Source organism: Pristiophorus japonicus, chromosome 2 (genome assembly GCF_044704955.1).
Source record: "Pristiophorus japonicus isolate sPriJap1 chromosome 2, sPriJap1.hap1, whole genome shotgun sequence".
NCBI lineage: Eukaryota > Metazoa > Chordata > Chondrichthyes > Pristiophoridae > Pristiophorus > Pristiophorus japonicus.
Window position 1 is genome coordinate 240,262,619 of NC_091978.1, and position 20,606 is coordinate 240,283,224.

Sequence of the window (20,606 nt, forward strand, 5' to 3'; positions counted from 1 at the left end):
CCTATGGACTGGATGTTAGCTAGTGTAACACCACTTTTTAAGAAAGGAGGGAGAGAGAAAACAGGGAATTATAGACCGGTTAGCCTGACATCAGCAGTGGGGAAAATGTTGGAATCAATTATTAAAGATGAAATAGCAGCGCATTTGGAAAGCAGTGACAGGATCGGTCCAAGTCAGCATGGATTTATGAAAGGGAAATCATGCTTGACAAAATTTTCGAGAATTTTTTGAGGATGTAACTAGTAGAGTGGACAAGGGAGAACCAGTGGATGTGGTGTATTTCGACTTTCAAAAAGCTTTTGACAAGGTCCCACATAAGAGATTGGTGTGCAAAATTAAAGCACATGGTATTGGAGCTAATGTATTGACGTGGATAGAGAACTGGTTGGCAGACAGGAAGCAGAGAATCGGGATAAATGGGTCCTTTTCAGAATGGCAGGCAGTGCCATTGGGGTGCCATAGGGCTCAGTGCTGGGACCCCAGCAATTTACAATATACATCAATGATTTAGATGAAGGAATTGAATGTAATATCTCCAAGTTTGCAGATGACACTAAGCTGGGTGATGCTGTAAGCTGTGAGAAGGATGCCAAGAGGCTGCAGAGTGACTTGGACAGGTTAGGTGAGTGGACAAATGCATGGCAGATGCAGTATAATGTGGATAAATGTCAGGGTATCCACTTTGGTGGCAAAAACACGAAGGCAGAATATTATCTGAATGGCGGCAGATTAGGAAACGGGGAGGTGCAATGAGACCTGGGTGTCATGGTACATCAGTCATTGAAAGTTGACATTGAGTTACAGGTGAAGAAGGCAAATGGCATGTTGGCCTTCATTGCTAGAGGATTTGAGTATAGGAGCAGGGAGGTCTTACTGCAGTTGTACAGAGCCTTGGTGAGGTCTCACCTGGAATATTGTGTTCAGTTTTGGTCTCCTAATCTGAGGAAGGACGTTCTTGCTATTGAGGGAGTAAAGCGAAGGTTCACCAGACTGATTCCCGAGAAAGCAGGACTGACATATGGGGATAGACTGGATCGACTGGGCCTGTATTCACTGGAGTTTAGAAGGATGAAAGGGGATCTCATAGAAACATATAAAATTCTGACGGGACTGGACAGGTTAGATGCAAGAAGAATGTTCCCGACGTTGGGGAAGTCCAGAACCAGGGGACACAGTCTAAGGATAAGGGGTAAGCCATTTAGGACCGAGATGAGGAGAAACTTCTTCACTCAGAGAGTTGTTAACCTATGGAATTCTCTAGCGCAGAGAATTGTTGATGCCAGTTCACTGGATATATTCAAGAGGGAGTTAGATATGGCCCTTACGGCTAAAGCGATCACGGGGTATGGAGAGAAAGCAGGAAAGGGGTACTGAGATGAATGATCAGCCATGATCTTATTCAATGGAGGTGCAGGTTCGAAGGGCCGAATGGCCTACTCCTGCACCTATTTTCTATTTTTCTCATTACCCAATACCCCATCGAGGATAGCCTGTTCCCTAGTAAGCTCCTCAACATACTGGTCTGAAAAACCATCTCATACACGCTCCAGGAATTCATCTGCCACAGTATTATTACTAATTTGGTTTGGACAGTCTATATGTAGATTAAAATCACCTAAGATTACTGTAGTACCCTTGTTACATGCATCTCTAATTTCCTGTTTGATGCCATTCCCTACACTACCACTACTGTTTGCAGGCCTATAGACAACTCCCACCAATGTTTTCTGCCCCTTAGCTCCACATCTTGATTATACATCTTGATTTTCTGAACCAATACCCTTTCTCACTGATGCTCTGATTTCATCCTTTACTAACAACGCCACATCAGCCCCTCTTCCTTTTTGCCCGTTCTTCTGAAATATCAAATATCCTTGGATATTCAGTTCCCAACCCTGATCACCTTGCAACCATGTCTCTGTAAATGCAACTATATCGTATCCATTTACATCTATTTGCGCTGTTAATTCATCGACCTTATTACAGATGCTTCATGCATTCAGATACAATGCTTTTAGATTTGTCTTTTTAACATTATTAGACATCGTAACATTATTTTGTACTATAGCCCTATTTCGCTATTTTTTCTTACCTGGACCCTATTTGTTAGTGTACTCTTTTGTTTGTATGTTCTGTCCCTTCCTGACATAATCTGGTTATCCTTACCACAATCACTTTCCTGCATTACTTCCTTTTCTTTTCTCTTTAGCATTCTAGATTTCTCTCCACCTGGGCCCTCTACACTATTCACCTTAACCACTCCCTGTGGTAGTGAGTTCCACATTCTCACCACTCTGGGTAAAGAAGTTTCTTCTGAATTCCCTATTTGATTTCTTGGCGGCTATCTTATAGTGATGGACTCTAGTTTTGTTCTTCCCCACAAGTGAAAACACTCTCTGTCTACTCTATCAAAACCTTTCATAATTTTAAAGACCTCTCTTCGGTCACTCCTCAGCCTTCTCTTTTCAAAAAAAAAAGAGACCGAGCTTGATTATCCTTCCCTGATAGGTATAACCTCACAGTTCTGGTATCATCCTTGTAAATCTTTTTTGCACCTTCTCCAGTGCCTCTATATCTTCTTTGTAATATAGCGACCAGAACTGTACACAGTACTCCAAGGGCTAAATTTTCCGTGATGGTAGTGGGCGTGAGTCGGGACCCCGCTGTCATCTCGCTCCAACGCGCCTTTCCCACAGATGCATCTGTCATCGTGGAGCCGACCCGACCTGCAGCGGCGGGGAACCCAATTTAAATCATTGTGAGGTACTTTACAGGCACTCAAGAGTCATTTTCCTCCTTTTAAATTTCCCTGCATGGCCATGAGATTCACGCAGCTCAGGAACCAAGTCTGTCAACCTGAGGCGGGAGTTCCACGGCCATTGCTCCAACTGATGAGAGGACAGCATGGAAAATAAACCAAAATAATAACAAGCTGATTACATCAGCTAACAGATTGATAGAGATTCTGTTCTACTTGTAAAGCTACTCGCTGCTGGTAAATATTAATTCAGAAATTCCTGAAGGGATGCAAGTGCTATCTTGGATGGTAACGGTAATACATTTTTCACTGGCCATTCTCAGCTGTTGCCTTCCAACTCAACAGTAATTGCAGTGAATTGATCTGCACCATAAAAAATGACATATAACATTTAAATGAATTTTTATGTTGTTTCTGGATAGGTTTTTCTCACAGTATACTGTGATTGTCCAGTTACACATTAAATCAAGTCATCAATCATTACAATTTCATTCTCATCACTCGTTCCACTGGTTCAATTTGCTTTCAGTCCCTGAATATGATTACGTTAATTTTTCAATCTGAGACTTTAGGGTGAATTTCTGCAGAGGTTCTCTCACTTGTCCATTGTTAACTTCAACGGCAAATATGTAGAAATCTCAGAAACACATTGTACACACGACTTACACTGTTTGTCAGGGATTCTGCAACTCTTCTGCTGAACTTGCATAAGATTGTGAATCCACCCCTTCACAATTACATTTAAAATCTGCTCAATTTTATGTGTTACCTATATACACATTTTTTCTTTGTATTAGTTCCTATTACAAAAGTCTATAGATTTGTGACTAAAGCACCAATAACTTCCCAATTAATGTACTTTTAAAATTATAATCTTGATCGTATTTGTAGATGGCGTCATATTACTTAATGATAATATTATTTAAATATTTCTGTGTCACTCATATATAACTTTGATTATATTATTGTACAGTAAAGATTCAATACCCACTATGTTAGATTAAACTTAAAATTTAATGTGGCCATTGTCTCTTTAAGGATCCCGGCTTAATGCACATAATGAATGACATCACCAGACCCGCTCTATCTAATTTGGCTGGGTAACGCGCTGGGCGAATTGAACAGGCCCCATTGAGGTAAGTTAATTTTCTACAGCGAGATGGAGCAAGCAGCTGGGTCGCGACCCGCCACGGTCACCGGCCATACTGGACCCACCAAGGTAAGGAAAATTCTGGCCCAAGTGTGGTCTAACCAAAGTTCAATACAAGTTTAGCATAACTTCTCTACTTTTCATTTCTATCCCTCTACAGATAAACCCTACTGCATGCTTTGCTTTTCATGACCTTATTTGTCATGCATTCTGACTCCACAAAAAGATTTCCTTTTTTATCCCTAATCGGCCCATCATTTTTTGTACCTATCCTTTTACTGTTTCTATGTTTATAAAAGGTTTTTGAATTCCCTTTTACATTACCTTCTCATGTTTTCTCATACTCTCTGTTATGTATTTATGCTTGGGGTCACCAGACACCAGGGGGCGCCACTGCCGGAGGTCATTGGGCTGTACGCACGCGTGCGCAGTCACTGGTATATAAGCACGGGTACCATGTCACGCAGGTTACTTTGGGCGTGAATAAAGTTGGATCAGGTTTACACCTGAGGCAGTAACAAGTCTTGTGAGTCATTACATTCATTACATTTGGTGATGAGGTAACTTAAGAAGCTTTGCATGTACAATGGGCACTATTGGAATTCTGGAGAGATTCGCGGATACCGAGGATTGGGTGGATTTTTTCGACCGCCTGGATCAGTATTTTGTGGCCAACAAAATGGAGGGAGAGGCTGACGCAGTTCGGCGCAGGGCGGTTTTCCTCACTGTTTGTGGTCCAAAAATTTATGGCCTCATGAAGAATCTTCTCTCACCTTTACGTCCAACAGACAAAGAATATGGGGATTTGCGTGCTTAGGTGCGTGACCATCTTAAGCCTGGAGAGGGGATCATCATCTCACGCTATCGCTTCTACACATATGTTCGTGCTAAGGGCCAGGATATGTCGGGATTCGTCGCCGACCTGCAACATCTTGCTGACTCGTGTAAGTTTGGAAACGTGTTGGAAGACATGCTGCAAGATTTCTTTGTGATAGGCATCAACCATGATACGATTTTTCGGAAGTTATTGGCTGAAGAGAAGCTGGATTTGAGCAAGGCCATCGCGACTGCCCAGGCATGCATGATAGCTGATGATAATTTGAGGCAGATATCATCGAAGAGTCGGAGCTCCACGGCAGGTACTGTAAACAAGATTGTGTCGTCGTTTGGCAGAGCTGCTTATGGCAGGGCCAACTCGACTGCTTATGTGAAACCTGTAGCTGCTCAAAGTCCGCCAACTGGTACGAATCCGATTTCACCCTGTTGCCGTTGTGGGGACATCAGTGTCAGTCTCATCAGTGTCAGTTTAAACGGTACTCCTGTAATGGCTGTTCAAAAGTGGGGCATCTGCAGAGAATGTGCCCACAACTGAGCAAGCGTGCTGCCGCTCATCACATTGCTGATGATGACCAGTGCTGGCCCGGATACACAACCAAAGGAGAAAGTGTATGGTCTGTATTCGTTCTTGGAAAGGACCCAGCCGATAATCATTAATGTGAAGCTGAATGGCGTGCCGACATCAATGGAGTTGGACACGGGTGCGAGTCAGTCAATAATGAGCCAAAGGACATTCGACAAGCTGTGGGACACTGAGGCTGTGAAGCCTAAGCGGAGTCCAGTGAAGGCCAAGTTGCGTACTTACACTAAGGAATTCATACCGGTGGTTGGCAGTGCAGTAGTCAAGTTGTCATATGATGGTGTGGTTCATGATCTACCATTATGGATCATCCCAGGTAATGGTCCAACGCTATTCAGCAAGAATCGGCTCGAGAAAATCAAGTGGAATTGGAATGATATCAAAGCATTGTCATCGGTGGATGATACTTTGTGTGCTCAAGTGTTGAATAAGTTTCTTTCTTTGTTTGAACTCGGCATTGGTAATTTTACTGGAGCCAAGGTGCAGATTCATCTGGATTCTGATGCAAGGCCTGTCTATCATAAGGCTCGGTCTGTTCCCTGCATGATGAGGGAGGTGGTTTAAATTGAGCTTAACAGACTCCAACGTGAAAGGGTCATATCACCGGTCGAGTTTAACGAGTGGGTCAGTTCTATTGTTCATGTGCTGAAGAGTGATGCACTGTCAGGATTTGTGGAGACTACAAAGTTACGATTAACCGATTTTCGAAAGAGGATCAGTACCCATTACCAAAAGCTGATGACCTGTTCGCCATGCTAGCTGGTGGAAAGTAGTTCACTAAACTGGATCTGACATCGGCCTATATGACACAGGAGTTTGTCAACACTTCGAAGAAACTCACCTGCATCAACACCCATAAAGGATTGTTTGTCTACAACAGGTGTCCTTTTGGAATTCGTTCGGCTGCAGCCATATTTCAGAGGAATATGGAGAGTCTACTGAAGTCCGTTCCTAGAACTGTCGTGTTTCAAGATGACATTCTGATCACAGGTCGCGACACTAATGAACATCTGAACAATCTTGAAGAAGTCCTACATTGTCTGGACAAAGTGGGACTCAGGCTGAAACGTTCGAAGTGTGTCTTCATGGCACCTGAAGTTGAATTCCTGGGGAGGAAGATTGCTGCTGATGGCATCAGGCCCACTGATTCGAAAAACAATGCCATCAAAAATGCACCTTGGGCTACTCAACTACTTTGGTAATTTCTTACCCAGATTGAACACTTTGTTAGAGCCACTGCACGTGCTGCTCAGAAAAGGCGACAACTGGATCTGCGGTGTGTCACATGATAGAGCCTTTGAGAAAGCTAAGAATCTGCTCTGTTCAAACAAGTTGCTTGTTCATTATGATTCATGTAAGCGTTTTGTATTGGCCTGCGATGCTTCATCATATGGGGTTGGTTGTGTACTCCAACAAGCAAATGAGTCAGGTAAGCTACAACCTGTTGCGTATGCTTCGAGAAGTTTGTCAAAGGCGGAAAGAGCTTACAGCATTGTAGAAAAAGAAGCTTTGGCCTGTGTGTATGGGGTCAAAAAGATGCCTCAGTACCTGTTTGGTCTTCGTTTTGAACGAGAAACGGATCCCAAGCCACTCGTTTCATTGCTTTCGGAAAACAAAGGTATTAATACCAATGTATTGTCCCATATCCAGAGATGGGCGTTGACATTGTCTGCCTATGATTATGTTACTTGTCATAGACCTGGCACTGAGAATTGTGCCGATGTACTGAGTCATCTGCCTTTGCCCACACCTGATATGGAGACGCCTCAACTTGCAGATCTACTGTTAGTAATGGCTGCTTTTGAGAATGAAGGAACTCCTGCCACTGCTTAACAAGTTACGATCTCGACCAGCTATGACCTTATTTTATCGGTTGTGAAACGCTGTGTCCTCAATGGTGATTGGTCTGCAAAATCTATGGAAATGTGTGATGAGACCAAACCTTACAACCGTCGCAAAGATAAACTGTCCATTCAGTCAGATTGTGAGGTAATCGTGTTGTTATGCCTAAGAAAGATAGAGAAAAATTTGTACGTGAACTACATAGCACTCATCCTGGTATTGTCATGATGAAAGCCATTGCTAAGTGTCATGTATGGTGGCCTGGAATTGACTCTGATCTGGAATCATGTGTGCATCAGTGCAATACTTGCATGCAGCTAAGTAAAGTACCAGCAGAATCTCCGCTGAGTCTTTGGTCGTGGCCATCTAAACCATGGTCGAGGATCCACATCGATTTTGTGGGCCCTTTCCTGGGAAAGATGTTTTTTGTTGTAGTGGATGCATATTCAAAGTGGATACAGTATATTATTATGTCATCCAGTACATCTACAGCTACTATTGTGAGTCTTCCTGTCATGTTTGCTACTCATGGTTTGTCTGACATTGTTGTGAGCGACAACGGATCTTGCTTCACAAGTCTGGAGTTTCAAGAGCTCATGAAACTCAATGGTATTAAACATGTGAGGTCAGCCCCATTCAAATCTGCTTCTAATGGTCAAGCAGAGCGTGCTGTTCAAACGATCAAGCAGAGTATGAAATGTGTAACTCAGGGATCACTGTAGACTCGCTTGTCCTGTATACTGCTCAGTTACAGAACCAGACCTCATACGCTTACTGGGGTCTCCCCTGCTGAACTACTGATGAAGAGAAATCTCAAGACCAAGCTCTCTCTTGTTCATCCCGATTTGAATGATTGTGTTGAAAACAGACATCAAAGTCAGCAAGGGTATCAAGATCGTGCTGCTGTGTCACGTGACATCTCTGTCAACGATCCGGTTTATGTACTGAACTATGGTCAAGGTCCAAAGTGGATCGCCGGTACTGTTACAGCCAAGGAGGGTAACAGACTGTTTATTGTCGTGCTCAAGAATGAGCAAATATGCAGGAAATATGTTGATCAGATAAAACTGCGGCACACGGATGAACTGAAACCGCTTGAGGAAGATGCAGTTAGTAACCAACCAACCGATGTTCATTCATCAGAAGACTTTGCTGTCATTTTTGAACCTGGACCTCCAGTCCCTGATGTGGTCATTACCACTCCCATCAGATCGGTTACTCAGCCTTCAGTCACAACTGATTCAGAACTCTTGCCTAAAACTGAAGTTGAACTGAGACGATCAACTCGTGAGCGGAAAGACACAGACCGTCTTAATTTGTAAAAAGACTGATATTAAGATCTTGAAAGGGGATGTTGTTATGTATTTATGCTTGGGGGTCACCAGGCACCAGGGGGCACCACTGTCGGAGGTCATCAGGCTGTACGCGCGCGTGCGCGGTCACTGGTATATAAGCGCGGGTACCATGTCATGCGGGTTACTTTGGGCGCAAATAAAGTTGGATCAGGTTTACAGCTGAAGCAGTTTACAGTAACAAGTCTTTTGAGTCATTACGTTCATTACACTCTCTCTCTTCATGCCCTTATTATAACCTTTTTAAATTTACCCTGCACTCTCTGTATTCTGTCTGGCTTTCAACTGTATTCTGTACCTCATATTTGTCATAAACCTATTTTCCACATAAGTCTAATATCCAGAGACTTTTTTGGTGGGAGGGGAAGCGTTCAAAACAATTCAGCTAAAGGAGCTGTGTCGTAAATTGAAATGTTGCAAAATCAAAGTGCTGCACTGAAGGAAATTCTGTTTATAATAGCTCTACTTGAAGCTAAAACTGTTACATTATATAATGTAATCTTGCAAATCAATGAAATCCTGAACAGTTGAGCATGCTCATGTTCTACAAAAATGGTTTCCGTCTTGTTACAGTCACTAACAAAAAGGTGAGGAGCAGTATTCTAGCAGTAATGCTGTACATTGTACACCTGAACATTAATCTTGCTCGAATTCTGATTGATGTCACTTGCATAAAAGAACATTTGTCTTTGACATGATCAAAAATGTTGTTACTTGACAAAGAAATTAAATTCAAGCCCTGTGGTTCAGTAGATCGAACAAATAATTTAACTTGTTTAAGATGTGCATTGGTAGAGCACATGTAATGGAATTCGATAAAAGACTATTCAGACCAGCTATCGCAGTGTTTACTTCAAACCAACTCCTTAGAGCATTATACAAATCTTCAGATGCATAATTTAAAGTCAAAAGGTCTCTAATGAGTATGAAAACAGTGGTGGGTGGAGGAGAACTTCATTTTAAATCAAATTAAAACCTGCTCTCCTCTCCAAATATTAACACAACACAGCCTAATTTCAAAATAATTTTACAGCAATAGTCAGTGGTTCATTTCACACTTCACAGCAGTGGCAGGCTGAACACAATTTCTAATCTCACAGAAAGTGAAACAGCAGTGTGCCATGCATTACAAAAATACAGCAAGGTACAATTGAAAGTGTAACAGATTTGTGGCACGTGATTAATTTTTACTTTGCATGTGAGATGCAACAGTTCCTCGTTGCTAAACCATATCGTATTATTAGTCATTTATTTACTTTAATTACATTTGTTTTATGAATAATAAATGGTCCTATTTTTCCCTTTCCTTGTGGATTAAATCTAGCATGTCCTGATTGCAGCAATATCTTAAGCGCGGGTATAACAAACAGCCATACAAAGCCAGACATCATCAGTATGACGGTCATACACCTATATAATAAAAATGCAACTCTCGGAAAACATACGGTAAATTTTGACCTACCGCAAAAAGTGACCCCTGGTGGATGCATGCACCTGGCGAAAGAAAACAGGAAGTCAGTTCGCTGATAATGAATTATTTAAATTTGATAAAAGAGTTCAATTCTAATATTACTTCAGCAATACATATGCTAACAATTTTTGTCACATTTCAGATTGTTTCCTCTATTATACTAAAATATTAAATGGTAAGAGTGAACAGACTGAAGAGTACCTCCTTTTCAGATGGCTCAGTGGGTGAATGCACTCTGTGGTGCACTACGAAACTGTACAATTATTCAATCGCTACTTTGTGTTGAGTTGCCTCATCTCAGCCAGAGTCGTTCTGAGAACACTCCAATTGGTCTCCAAAACCCACTAGCCACTCCCAGAAGTGCATAGATATAGATTGTCGAGTTGTAGTATCCTCACAACAACTTGCATTTATATAGCGCCTTTGATGTAGTAAAATGTCCTGAGGCGCTTTCACAGGAACATAATCAGACATAAATTAACACTGACCCAGAGAAGTAAACATTGGGACAGGTGACCAAAAGCTTGGTCAAAGAGGTAGGTTTTCAGGTGCATGAAATAAATGACCAGATAATCTATTTTTAATAATGATGGTTGAGGGATAAATGCTGTCCAGGACTGTGGGATATCTTACCTGCTCTTTTTCAAATAGTGCCATGGGACCTTTTACGCCCACCTGAGCAGGCAGACGGAGCCTTGATTTAACATTTTGCTTGAAAGACAGATCCGACAGTGCAGCACTCCCCGATAGCCTAGATTTTGGGCTCCAGTCTCAGGAATGGGGCTTCAACCCACAACCTTCTGCGCAGAGGTGAGAGTACCACCAACAAGCCAGTACAGAAAGGACCATATTGTTCCTTGTCTTTGATACCAGACCCATTCAACCCACTTCACCATCATATCTCCAGTCATCCAACAATTCATGTTGTTCATGACAATGACCCTGAAGAGTAATTTTTCATGTAGTAAAGTCTTCAGCTAAAAAAAAGTTTAAAAATTAAAATTGTCGTCTGCAGAGTTCATGAGTTATACACACCTGTATCATAACAAAACTGGTCGGTTCAAGGCTATCTTTATACACTGACATGGACTGTTCACTTTACTAGTTTGCTCATAATTTTTGGGAACAGTAAAGCTCATTGGAATTTCATCAGTGTTTAAAATACGCTGGAAGTTGACAACTTCCAGGTCTCTCTGCAACAAGTCCTAGATGTAGTAATCCTTTCTTTCATCAGATGCCAATGCTTATCCCACTGTTGTATGTGTGCATACATTTACATTCCTCTTCCTATTTTCGCTAGCCTTGATGACTCTCAGATTTTACTCCGGGTCACACCACGCAGCTTACAGTCAAATGCTGATATTACTGACCATTTTTCATAGAAACATAGAAAATAGGTGCAGAAGTAGGCCATTCGGCCCTTCGAGCCAGCACCACCATTCAATATGATCATGGCTGACCATTTTTGCAACTTCAGTACCCCATTCCTGCTTTCTCTCCATACCTCTTGATCCCTTTAGCCGTAAGGGCCACATCTAACTCCCTTTTGAATACATCTAACAAACTGGCCTCAACAACTTTCTGTGGTAGAGAATTCCACAGGTTCACAATTCTCTGAGTGAGAAGTTTCTCCTCATCTCGGACCTAAATGGTTTACCCCTTATCCTTAGACTGTGACCCCTGGATCTGGACTTCCCCAACATCGGGAACATTCTTCCTGCATCTAACCTGTCCAATCCCGTCGGAATTTTATATGTTTCTATGAGATCCCCTCTCATTTTTCTAAATTCCAGTGAATATAAGCCGAGTCGATCTAGTCTTTCTTCATATGTCAGTCCTGCCATCCCGGGAATCAGTCTGGTGAACCTTCGCTGCACTCCCTCAATAACAAGAACGTCCGTCCTCAGATTAGGAGACCAAAACTGTACATAATATTCAAGGCGTGGCCCCACCAAGGCCCTGTACAACTGAAGTAAGACCTCCCTGCTCCTATACTCAAATCCTCTCGCTATGAAGGTCAACATGCCATTTGCATTCTTTACCGCCTGCTGTACCTGCATGCCAACTTTCAATGACTGATGTACCATGACACCCAAGTCTCGTTGCACCTCCCCTTTTACTAATCTGTCATCATTCAGGTAATATTCTGCCTTCCTGTTTTTGCCACCAAAGTGGATAACCTCACATTTATCTATATTATACTGCATCAGCCATGCATTTGCCCACTCACCTAACCTGTCCAAGTCACCCTGCAGCCTCTTAGCATCCTCCTCACAGCTCACACTGCCACCCAGCTTAGTGTCATCTGCAAACTTGGAGATATTACATTCAATTCCTTCATCTAAATCATTGATGTATATTGGAAATCGCTGGAGTCCCAGTACTGAACCTTGCGGTACCTCACTAGTCACTGCCTGCCATTCTGAAAAGGACCCGTTTATCCCGACTCTCTGCTTTCTGTCTGCCAACCAGTTCTCTATCCACGTCAATACATTACCCCCAATACCATGTGCTTTAATTTTGCACACTAATCTCTTGTGTGGGACCTTGTCAAAAGCCTTTTGAAAGTCCAAATACACTACATTCAATGGTTCTCCCTTGTTCACTCTGCTAGTTACATCCTCAAAAAATTATAGAAGATTTATCAAGCATGATTTCCCTTTCATAAATCCATGCTGACTTGGACCGATCCTGTCACTGCTTTCCAAATGCACCGCTATTACATCTTTAATAATTGATTCCAACATTTTCCCCATTACTGATATCAGGCTTACCGGTCTATAATTCCCTGTTTTCTCTCTCACTCCTTTTTTTAAAAATGGGGTTACATTAGCTACCCTCCAATCCATAGGAACTGATCCAGACACTACTTGTGTCATCAGCATCTAATGCTGCAGTCATTTTTCAAATTCTGTTAATTTACCCTATAAAGCAGGTTGAGCCTTGCTCATGGAAGAGCATGTGAGAACATTGTACTTCACTGATCACATATTCTGGACTAATTCAATTTGATCTCACATGCTGCTGCTCTGTTTTCCTTCTTCTTGGAAGGCCTCTTTCATCTTCACTTTGAAGATAGCAGAATAATTTCTACGCGAGAGCATTTATAATTCAAATAAAATACAATTCACATCAGCTCCCCACCCTAAGCTACAGAAGGGAAAAATTAGCTGGCAAACCTGCTCCTGAAGACCGCTCGTGTGGATATTGGATGAAAGCAGGATCAGGCTCACCCATGCCCTCCATACTCTGCCAACAGTCCCTGTCTAAGATTATGCATGAACAAGGTTCAATTGGGTATGGTACTGGAGTACTGCGACACCAGTACCCCAGCAGGAACCAGTGCTTTCAAATGAAAGGGAGAAAATTGGGAACAAAACATCAACGCATCTGTGCAGCAACACTGAGTCATACAGACCCAAAAGGTTTCAGGTTGTATCACTGACCTCCCATGTGTTTGATGATTCTGATAACCCCATAACTGAGCAACATTCTCTGTCTAAGCTTAACTGTAGCTTGCATGAAATACTACCTTTAGGAGGAGAGAATAGAAAGCTGTGTACATTGAATTACATAGAATATACAGCACAGAAACAGGGCATTCGGCCCAACTCATCTATGCTGGTGTTTATACTCCACAGGTGGCTCCTCCCATTTTATCTACCTCATCTCAGCCTTTCACCATATTTTTTTATTCCTTTTTCTCTCGTGTACTCATCTAGTTTCCTTTTGACAGTATATAATGGTATTTGACGGTGTAATTGGACTTTCAAAAGACTTTTGACAAAGTCCCACACAAGAGATTGGTGTGCAAAATCAAATCATATGGTATTGGGGGCAATGTGCTGACGTGGATAGAGAACTGGTTGGCAGACAGGAAGCAGAGAGTCGGGATAAACAGGTCCTTTTCAGAATGGCAGGCAGTGACTAGTGGAGTGCCGCAGGGCTCAGTGCTGGGATCCCAGCTCTTTACAATATACATTAATGATTTAGATGAAGCAATCGAGTATAATATCTCTAAGTTTGCAGATGACACTAAACTGGGTGGCGGTGTGAGCCGTGAGGAGGATGCTCAGAGGCTGCAGGGTGACTTGGACAGGTTAGGTGAATGGGCAAATGCATGGCAGATGCAGTATAATGTGGATAAATGTGAGGTTATCCACTTTGGTTGCAAAATCACGAATGCAGAACATTATCTGAATGGTGGCAGATTAGGAAAAGTGGAGGTGCAACGAGATCTGGGTGTCATGGTTCATCAGTCATAGAAAGTTGGCATACAAGTACAGCTGGCGGTGAAGAAGGCAAATGGTATGTTGGCCTTCATAGCTAGGGGATTTGAGTATAGGAGCAGGGAGGTCTTACTGCAGTTGTACAAGCCTTGGTGAGACCTCACCTGGAATATTGTGTTCAGTTTTGGTCTCCTAATCTGAGGAAGGACGTTCTTGTTATTGAGGGAGTGCAGCGAAGGTTCACCAGACTGATTCCAGGGATGGCTGGACTAACATATGAGAAGAGAGTGGATCAACTGGGCCTTTATACAGTGGAGTTTAGAAGGATGAGAAGGGATCTCATAGAAACGTATAAGATTCTGACGGGACTGGACAGGTTAGATGCGGGAAGAATTTTCCCGATGTTGGGAAAGTCCAGAACCAGGGGACACAGTCTTAAGGTAAGGGGTAGGCCATTTAGGACTGAGATGAGGAGAAACTTCTTCACTCAGAGAGTTGTTAACCTGTAGAATTCCCTGCCGCAGAGAGTTGTTGATGCCAGTTCATTGGATATATTCAAGAGGGAGTTAGATATGGCCCTGATGGCTAAAGGGATCAAGGGGTATGGAGAGAAAGCGGGAAAGGGGTACTGAGGGAATGATCAGCCATGATCTTATTGAATGGTGGTGCAGGCTCGAAGGGCTGAATGGCCTACTCCAGCACCTATTTTCTATGTTTCTATGTTTCTATAAGCTATTTGCTTCAACCATTTCCTGAGGTAGCGGGTTCTACATTCTAATCATGCCCTGAGTAAAAAAATTTCTCCTTATTTCCCTATTGGATTTATTGATGACTATCTTGTATTTATTGGCCCCTTGTTTTGAATTCTCCCACAAATGGAAGCATTCTCACCACATCGATCTTGTCCAACCCATTCATAATTTTAAAGACCTCCATCCGATCATCTTTAAGTCTTCACTTTTCTAAAGAAAAAAGCCCCAACCTATTCAATCTTGCCGATAGCTGTAATCTCTCAGTTCTGGTACAATCCTTGTAAATCTTTTTTGCACTTACTCCAGAGCTTCTATGTCCCTTTTATAGTATGGAGACCAGAACTGAGCATGGTACTCTAAATGCAGCCTGACCAAGGTCCTATACTAGTTACTAACATAACTCCACTACTTTCAAACTCTATACCCCTTGACAAAAATCCCAGTGTTTTGTTAGAATTTTTAAATTGCTTTCCTAACCTGCGATGTTGCATTTAATGATTTGTTCACCTGTATCTCTAGATCCCTTTGTAGTTCCACCCCATTCAGTTTATTTTTTCTCAGATGCAGGCAATATTTCTACTTTTCCTACCAAAGTGCATAGCCTCACATTTATCTATGTTAAAGTTCATTTGCCACCTAACTCCCCAGACTGCAAGTTTTCTAATGTCTTCTTGTATTGTGTTGCATTGTTCCTCACAGTTAGCTATCTGTTCTATATTCCCAGGTTTTGTTCTATGTAGGGAGACGGCAGAATGTATACAGTATAAAAGAAGGATATTTTGTACCTCAGTTGACTATAGAAAATGCTTTGGAAGTTGGTGCATGTTATACGGAGAAACATCTTTGAAGTCCATTTTTGCAAATGTGCATACTTGTTTGTAACAAGTATTTAAGTTTCAACCAACATCTAATGTAACGTGGTGCATTTTATTTGCAAAATAAATACTGTAATGTGTAAGCAATATGATTCAAGAAAATAATTTTCAGAATGCAGACAGATGTAATTGCTGTCTGAACGCCAAACTTACTTTGGGAGCAGGATGCCTATGTGTTTATAGAGTTCCAACCTTTATGCCAATGATAATTGGATGGTACACTGGTATGAAAAGTACTGTGTACTGTCATTAATGATTAACCACAACATTCCTTTAAGAAATGTTACTCACATTTATATTAAATTATTTAAAGTTGAAACATTCAGAACCCTGTTACATCAATGTGTAATGTAGACATGGACAAAACAGCAACTTATAAGATTTTTAAATAATAATGCCCATTTTATACTTTTGTCTACCTTTTTGCAAAGAAATAGCAAACAGAGAAAATAAACCCTAAGAAATGAACCTACTAATGCATATAGGAATACAAATATCCTGGTTAAAATAGTATGTATTATTTTTCAGTGAATCCATTATTTGATATTGCATAGTGGATCTGCATGCTAATATTTTATAAACATCCTTTCCCATTACTTAGTCTTCAAGTCAAAACTGCAGAGTAAGAATCACCAACTTTAACCAAAGATATGATAAAACACCTGATTTACAGAACTAACAAGAGGTTACAAAATTATAACAATATTTGATGGTGCAAACAGAAAGTGGTCATAATGAGCATGCAAAGAGAGGTACTTACTAATGAAAAACTCAGTATTAGAAGAAATGAATGAGAATGGTAAAATGTGAATGGCACATTTTGTGAATGAAGGAGGTAGGAGGCTCTGCATAGTAGTTTCAATATTATATACTACTGTCCAGGTTTCTCATTACATAACATTTACATTTTCAGATAAACTAGTGGATCTGCACTGGCCTTGCTAAGTCAGAGAATATGGGCTCTCTCTTATATAAAAGCAAAATACTGCGGAGGCTGGAAATCTGAAATAAAAACAGAAAATGCTGGAAATACTCAGCAGGTTTGGTATCATCTGTGGAGACAGAAACAGAGATAATGATAATGGGGGTCATTTTCAAGTGGGGTCAGCATGATCGGTGGCAGTTTAGGTGGGAAACATTTTTTTTGACAGTGGATCAGGACCCCGCTGTCAACCCGCTGCCGTGCACCTTTCCCAAATGTCGGATCTGTCAGGGGCGAAACGCAGAGGCGGGGAAGGCAATTAAAATCATTAGTGGTTTGTTTACAGTCACTTAACAATGCTTTTTTCCCAGCTTTTTGAATTTGACAGGTCACCCACCAATTTCCTGTTGTGTCTAGACCTCATCTGTGAAGCTGAGGCGGGAGGTCACTGGCTATTGAATCAGCTGATGAGTTGACAGCTTCAAATGTCAAGTCAAAGCTCCCATTTGATTGAGAAATGTTCCCTTAGCTACTAGCTTTTATAAAATACATTTCCACTACAAACATCAGAATGCTGCAATTCTTCACACAAGTCTCCATCCAATCTGACCTCATTACCTCTCCCACCATTGACAGATCACTTCTGTCATCTCTACTTTACTTGCCATCTATTCCATCAGTATCAGTGCCCTTTATACTTTCTCACACAGGTCCTCAGAATCCCACCACAATCAGCCCGAACACCAGATCATCAGGCACATCATCTGCACCAACAACAATACCAACCTTCTCCACAATGACCTGATGCTGCACAGGACACAGGGAGGTCAATATTCAGGGTCTAGATATGGCCCGTTACCACCGTTTTGTGGCGGCCATGCAGCGGAACCCATTGACTGACCCGGGATTTTTCCTCAGTGTTAGCTATCTGCCCACAACCCCCACCCACACACCCCCCCACCCACCAATTTAGTATCATCTACAAATGCTGATATTGAATTAAATGTAAATTATCAATAACAGTGGCCTCAGCACTGATCCTTATGGACCACCACTTTTACCTTCCTCCAATCTGAATAACTACCATTCACCCCTACTCTCTGCTTTCTATTTTTAGCCAATTTTCTATCCATTCAGCTATTTGTCCCCTGACTCCACATGCCTTAACCTATGTCACGAGCCTATCTTGTGGTACCTTATTGAAAATAAGGTGCATTTTTGAAATCTAAGTATATGACATCTACCACATTACCCTTGTCTACTCTTTCCATTACCTCATCAATTAATTCTATCAGGTTAGTTAAGCATGACATAAGCCTTTTGGATTCCATGCTGTTTTCTGTTATATTTTCTGTCTTTAGATGCTCGTCTATCACTTTTTTTTGGAGAGATTCCAGTATCTTTCCTACCGCTGGTGTTAAGCTGACTGATCTATAGTTCCCAGAATTTGTTCTATATTCCCAGGTTTTGTTCTATGTAGGGAGACGGCAGAATGTATATAGTATAAAAGAAGGATATTTTGTACCTCAGTTGACTATAGAAAATGCTTTGGAAGTTGGTACATGTTATACGGAGAAACATCTTTGAAGTCCATTTTTGCAAATGTGCATACTTGTTTGTAACAAGTATTTAAGTTTCAACCAACATCTAATGTAATGTAGTGCATTTTATTTGCAAAATAAATACTGTAATGTGTAAGCAATATGATTCAAGAAAATAATTTTCAGAATGCAGACAGATGTAATTGCTGTCTGAACGCCAAACTTACTTTGGGAGCAGGATGCCTATGTGTTTATAGAGTTCCAACCTATATGCCAATGATAATTGGATGGTACACTGGTATGAAAAGTACTGTGTACTGTCATTAATGATTAGCCACAACATTCCTTTAAGAAATGTTACTCACATTTATATTAAATTATTTAAAGTTGAAACATTCAGAACCCTGTTACATCAATGTGTAATGTAGACATGGACAAAACAGCAACTTATAAGATTTTTAAATAATAATCCCCATTTTATACTTTTGTCTACCTTTTTGCAAAGAAATAGCAAACAGAGAAAATAAACCCTAAGAAATGAACCTACTAATGCATATAGGAATACAAATATCCTGGTTAAAATAGTATGTATTATTTTTCAGTGAATCCATTATTTGATATTGCATAGTGGATCTGCATGCTAATATTTTATAAACATCCTTTCCCATTACTTAGTCTTCAAGTCAAAACTGCAGAGTAAGAATCACCAACTTTAACCAAAGGTATGATAAAACACCTGATTTACAGAACTAACAAGAGGTTACAAAATGATCAACAATATTTGATGGTGCAAACAGAAAGTGGTCATAATGAGCATGCAAAGAGAGGTACTTACTAATGAAAAACTCAGTATTAGAAGAAATGAATGAGAATGGTAAAATGTGAATGGCACATTTTGTGAATGAAGGAGGTAGGAGGCTCTGCATAGTAGTTTCAATATTATATACTACTGTTCAGGTTTCTCATTACATAACATTTACATTTTCAGATAAACTAGTGGATCTGCACTGGCCTTGCTAAGTCAGAGAATATGGGCTCTCTCTTATATAAAAGCAAAATACTGCGGAGGCTGGAAATCTGAAATAAAAACAGAAAATGCTGGAAATACTCAGCAGGTTTGGTATCATCTGTGGAGACAGAAACAGAGATAATGATAATGGGGGTCATTTTCAAGTGGGGTCAGCATGATTGGTGGCAGTTTAGGTGGGAAACATTTTTTTTGACAGTGGATCAGGACCCCGCAGTCAACCCGCTGCCGTGCACCTTTCCCAAATGTCGGATCTGTCAGGGGCGACACGCAGAGGCGGGGAAGGCAATTAAAATCATTAGTGGTTTGTTTACAGTCACTTAACAATGCTTTTTTCCCAGCTTTGTGAATTTGACAGGTCACCCACCAATTTCCTGTTGTGTCTAGACCTCATCTGTGAAGCTGAGGCAGGAGGTCACTGGCCATTGAATCAACTGATGAGTTGACAGCTTCAAATGTCAAGTCAAAGCTCCCATTTGATTGAGAAATATTCCCTTAGCTACTAGCTTTTATAAAATACATTTCCACTACAAACATCAGAATGCTGCAATTCTTTACACAAGTCTCCATCCAATCTGACCTCATTACCTCTCCCACCATTGACAGATCACTTCTGTCATCTCTACTTTACCTGCCATCTATTCCATCAGTATCAGTGCCCTTTATACTTTCTCACACAGGTCCTCAGAATCCCACCACAATCAGCCCGAACACCAGATCATCAGGCACATCATCTACACCAACAACAATACCAACCTTCTCCACAATGACTTGATGCTGCACAGGACACAGGGAGGTCAATATTCAGGGTCTAGATATGGCCCGTTACCGCCGTTTTGTGGCGGCCATGCAGCGGAATCCATTGACTGACCCCGGATTTTTCCTCAGTGTTAGCTATCTGCCCACAACCCCCACCCACACACCCCCCCACCCACCAATTTGGTATCATCTACAAATGTTGATATTGAATTAAATGTATATTATCAATAACAGTGGCCTCAGCACTGATCCTTATGGACCACCACTTTTACCTTCCTCCAATCTGAATAACTACCATTCACCCCTACTCTCTGCTTTCTATTTTTAGCCAATTTTCTATCCATTCAGCTATTTGTCCCCTGACTCCACATGCCTTAACCTATGTCACGAGCCTATCTTGTGGTACCTTATTGAAAGTAAGGTGCATTTTTGAAATCCAATTATATGACATCTACCACATTACCCTTGTCTACTCTTTCCATTACCTCATCAATTAATTCTATCAGGTTAG

At 41.3% G+C, this 20,606-nt stretch overlaps 1 protein-coding gene across 1 annotated transcript in view; it reads right to left on the reverse strand.

Moving 5' to 3' along the window:
- Window positions 1-20,606, reverse strand: part of fras1 (Fraser extracellular matrix complex subunit 1) — a 757,390-nt gene that overhangs the window by 714,307 nt on the left and 22,477 nt on the right. Inside the window, exon 2 of the mRNA XM_070871094.1 lies at window positions 9,982-10,013. Coding sequence (XP_070727195.1) covers window positions 9,982-10,013 — 32 coding nt within the window. The remainder of the gene's footprint in view (window positions 1-9,981; window positions 10,014-20,606) is intronic.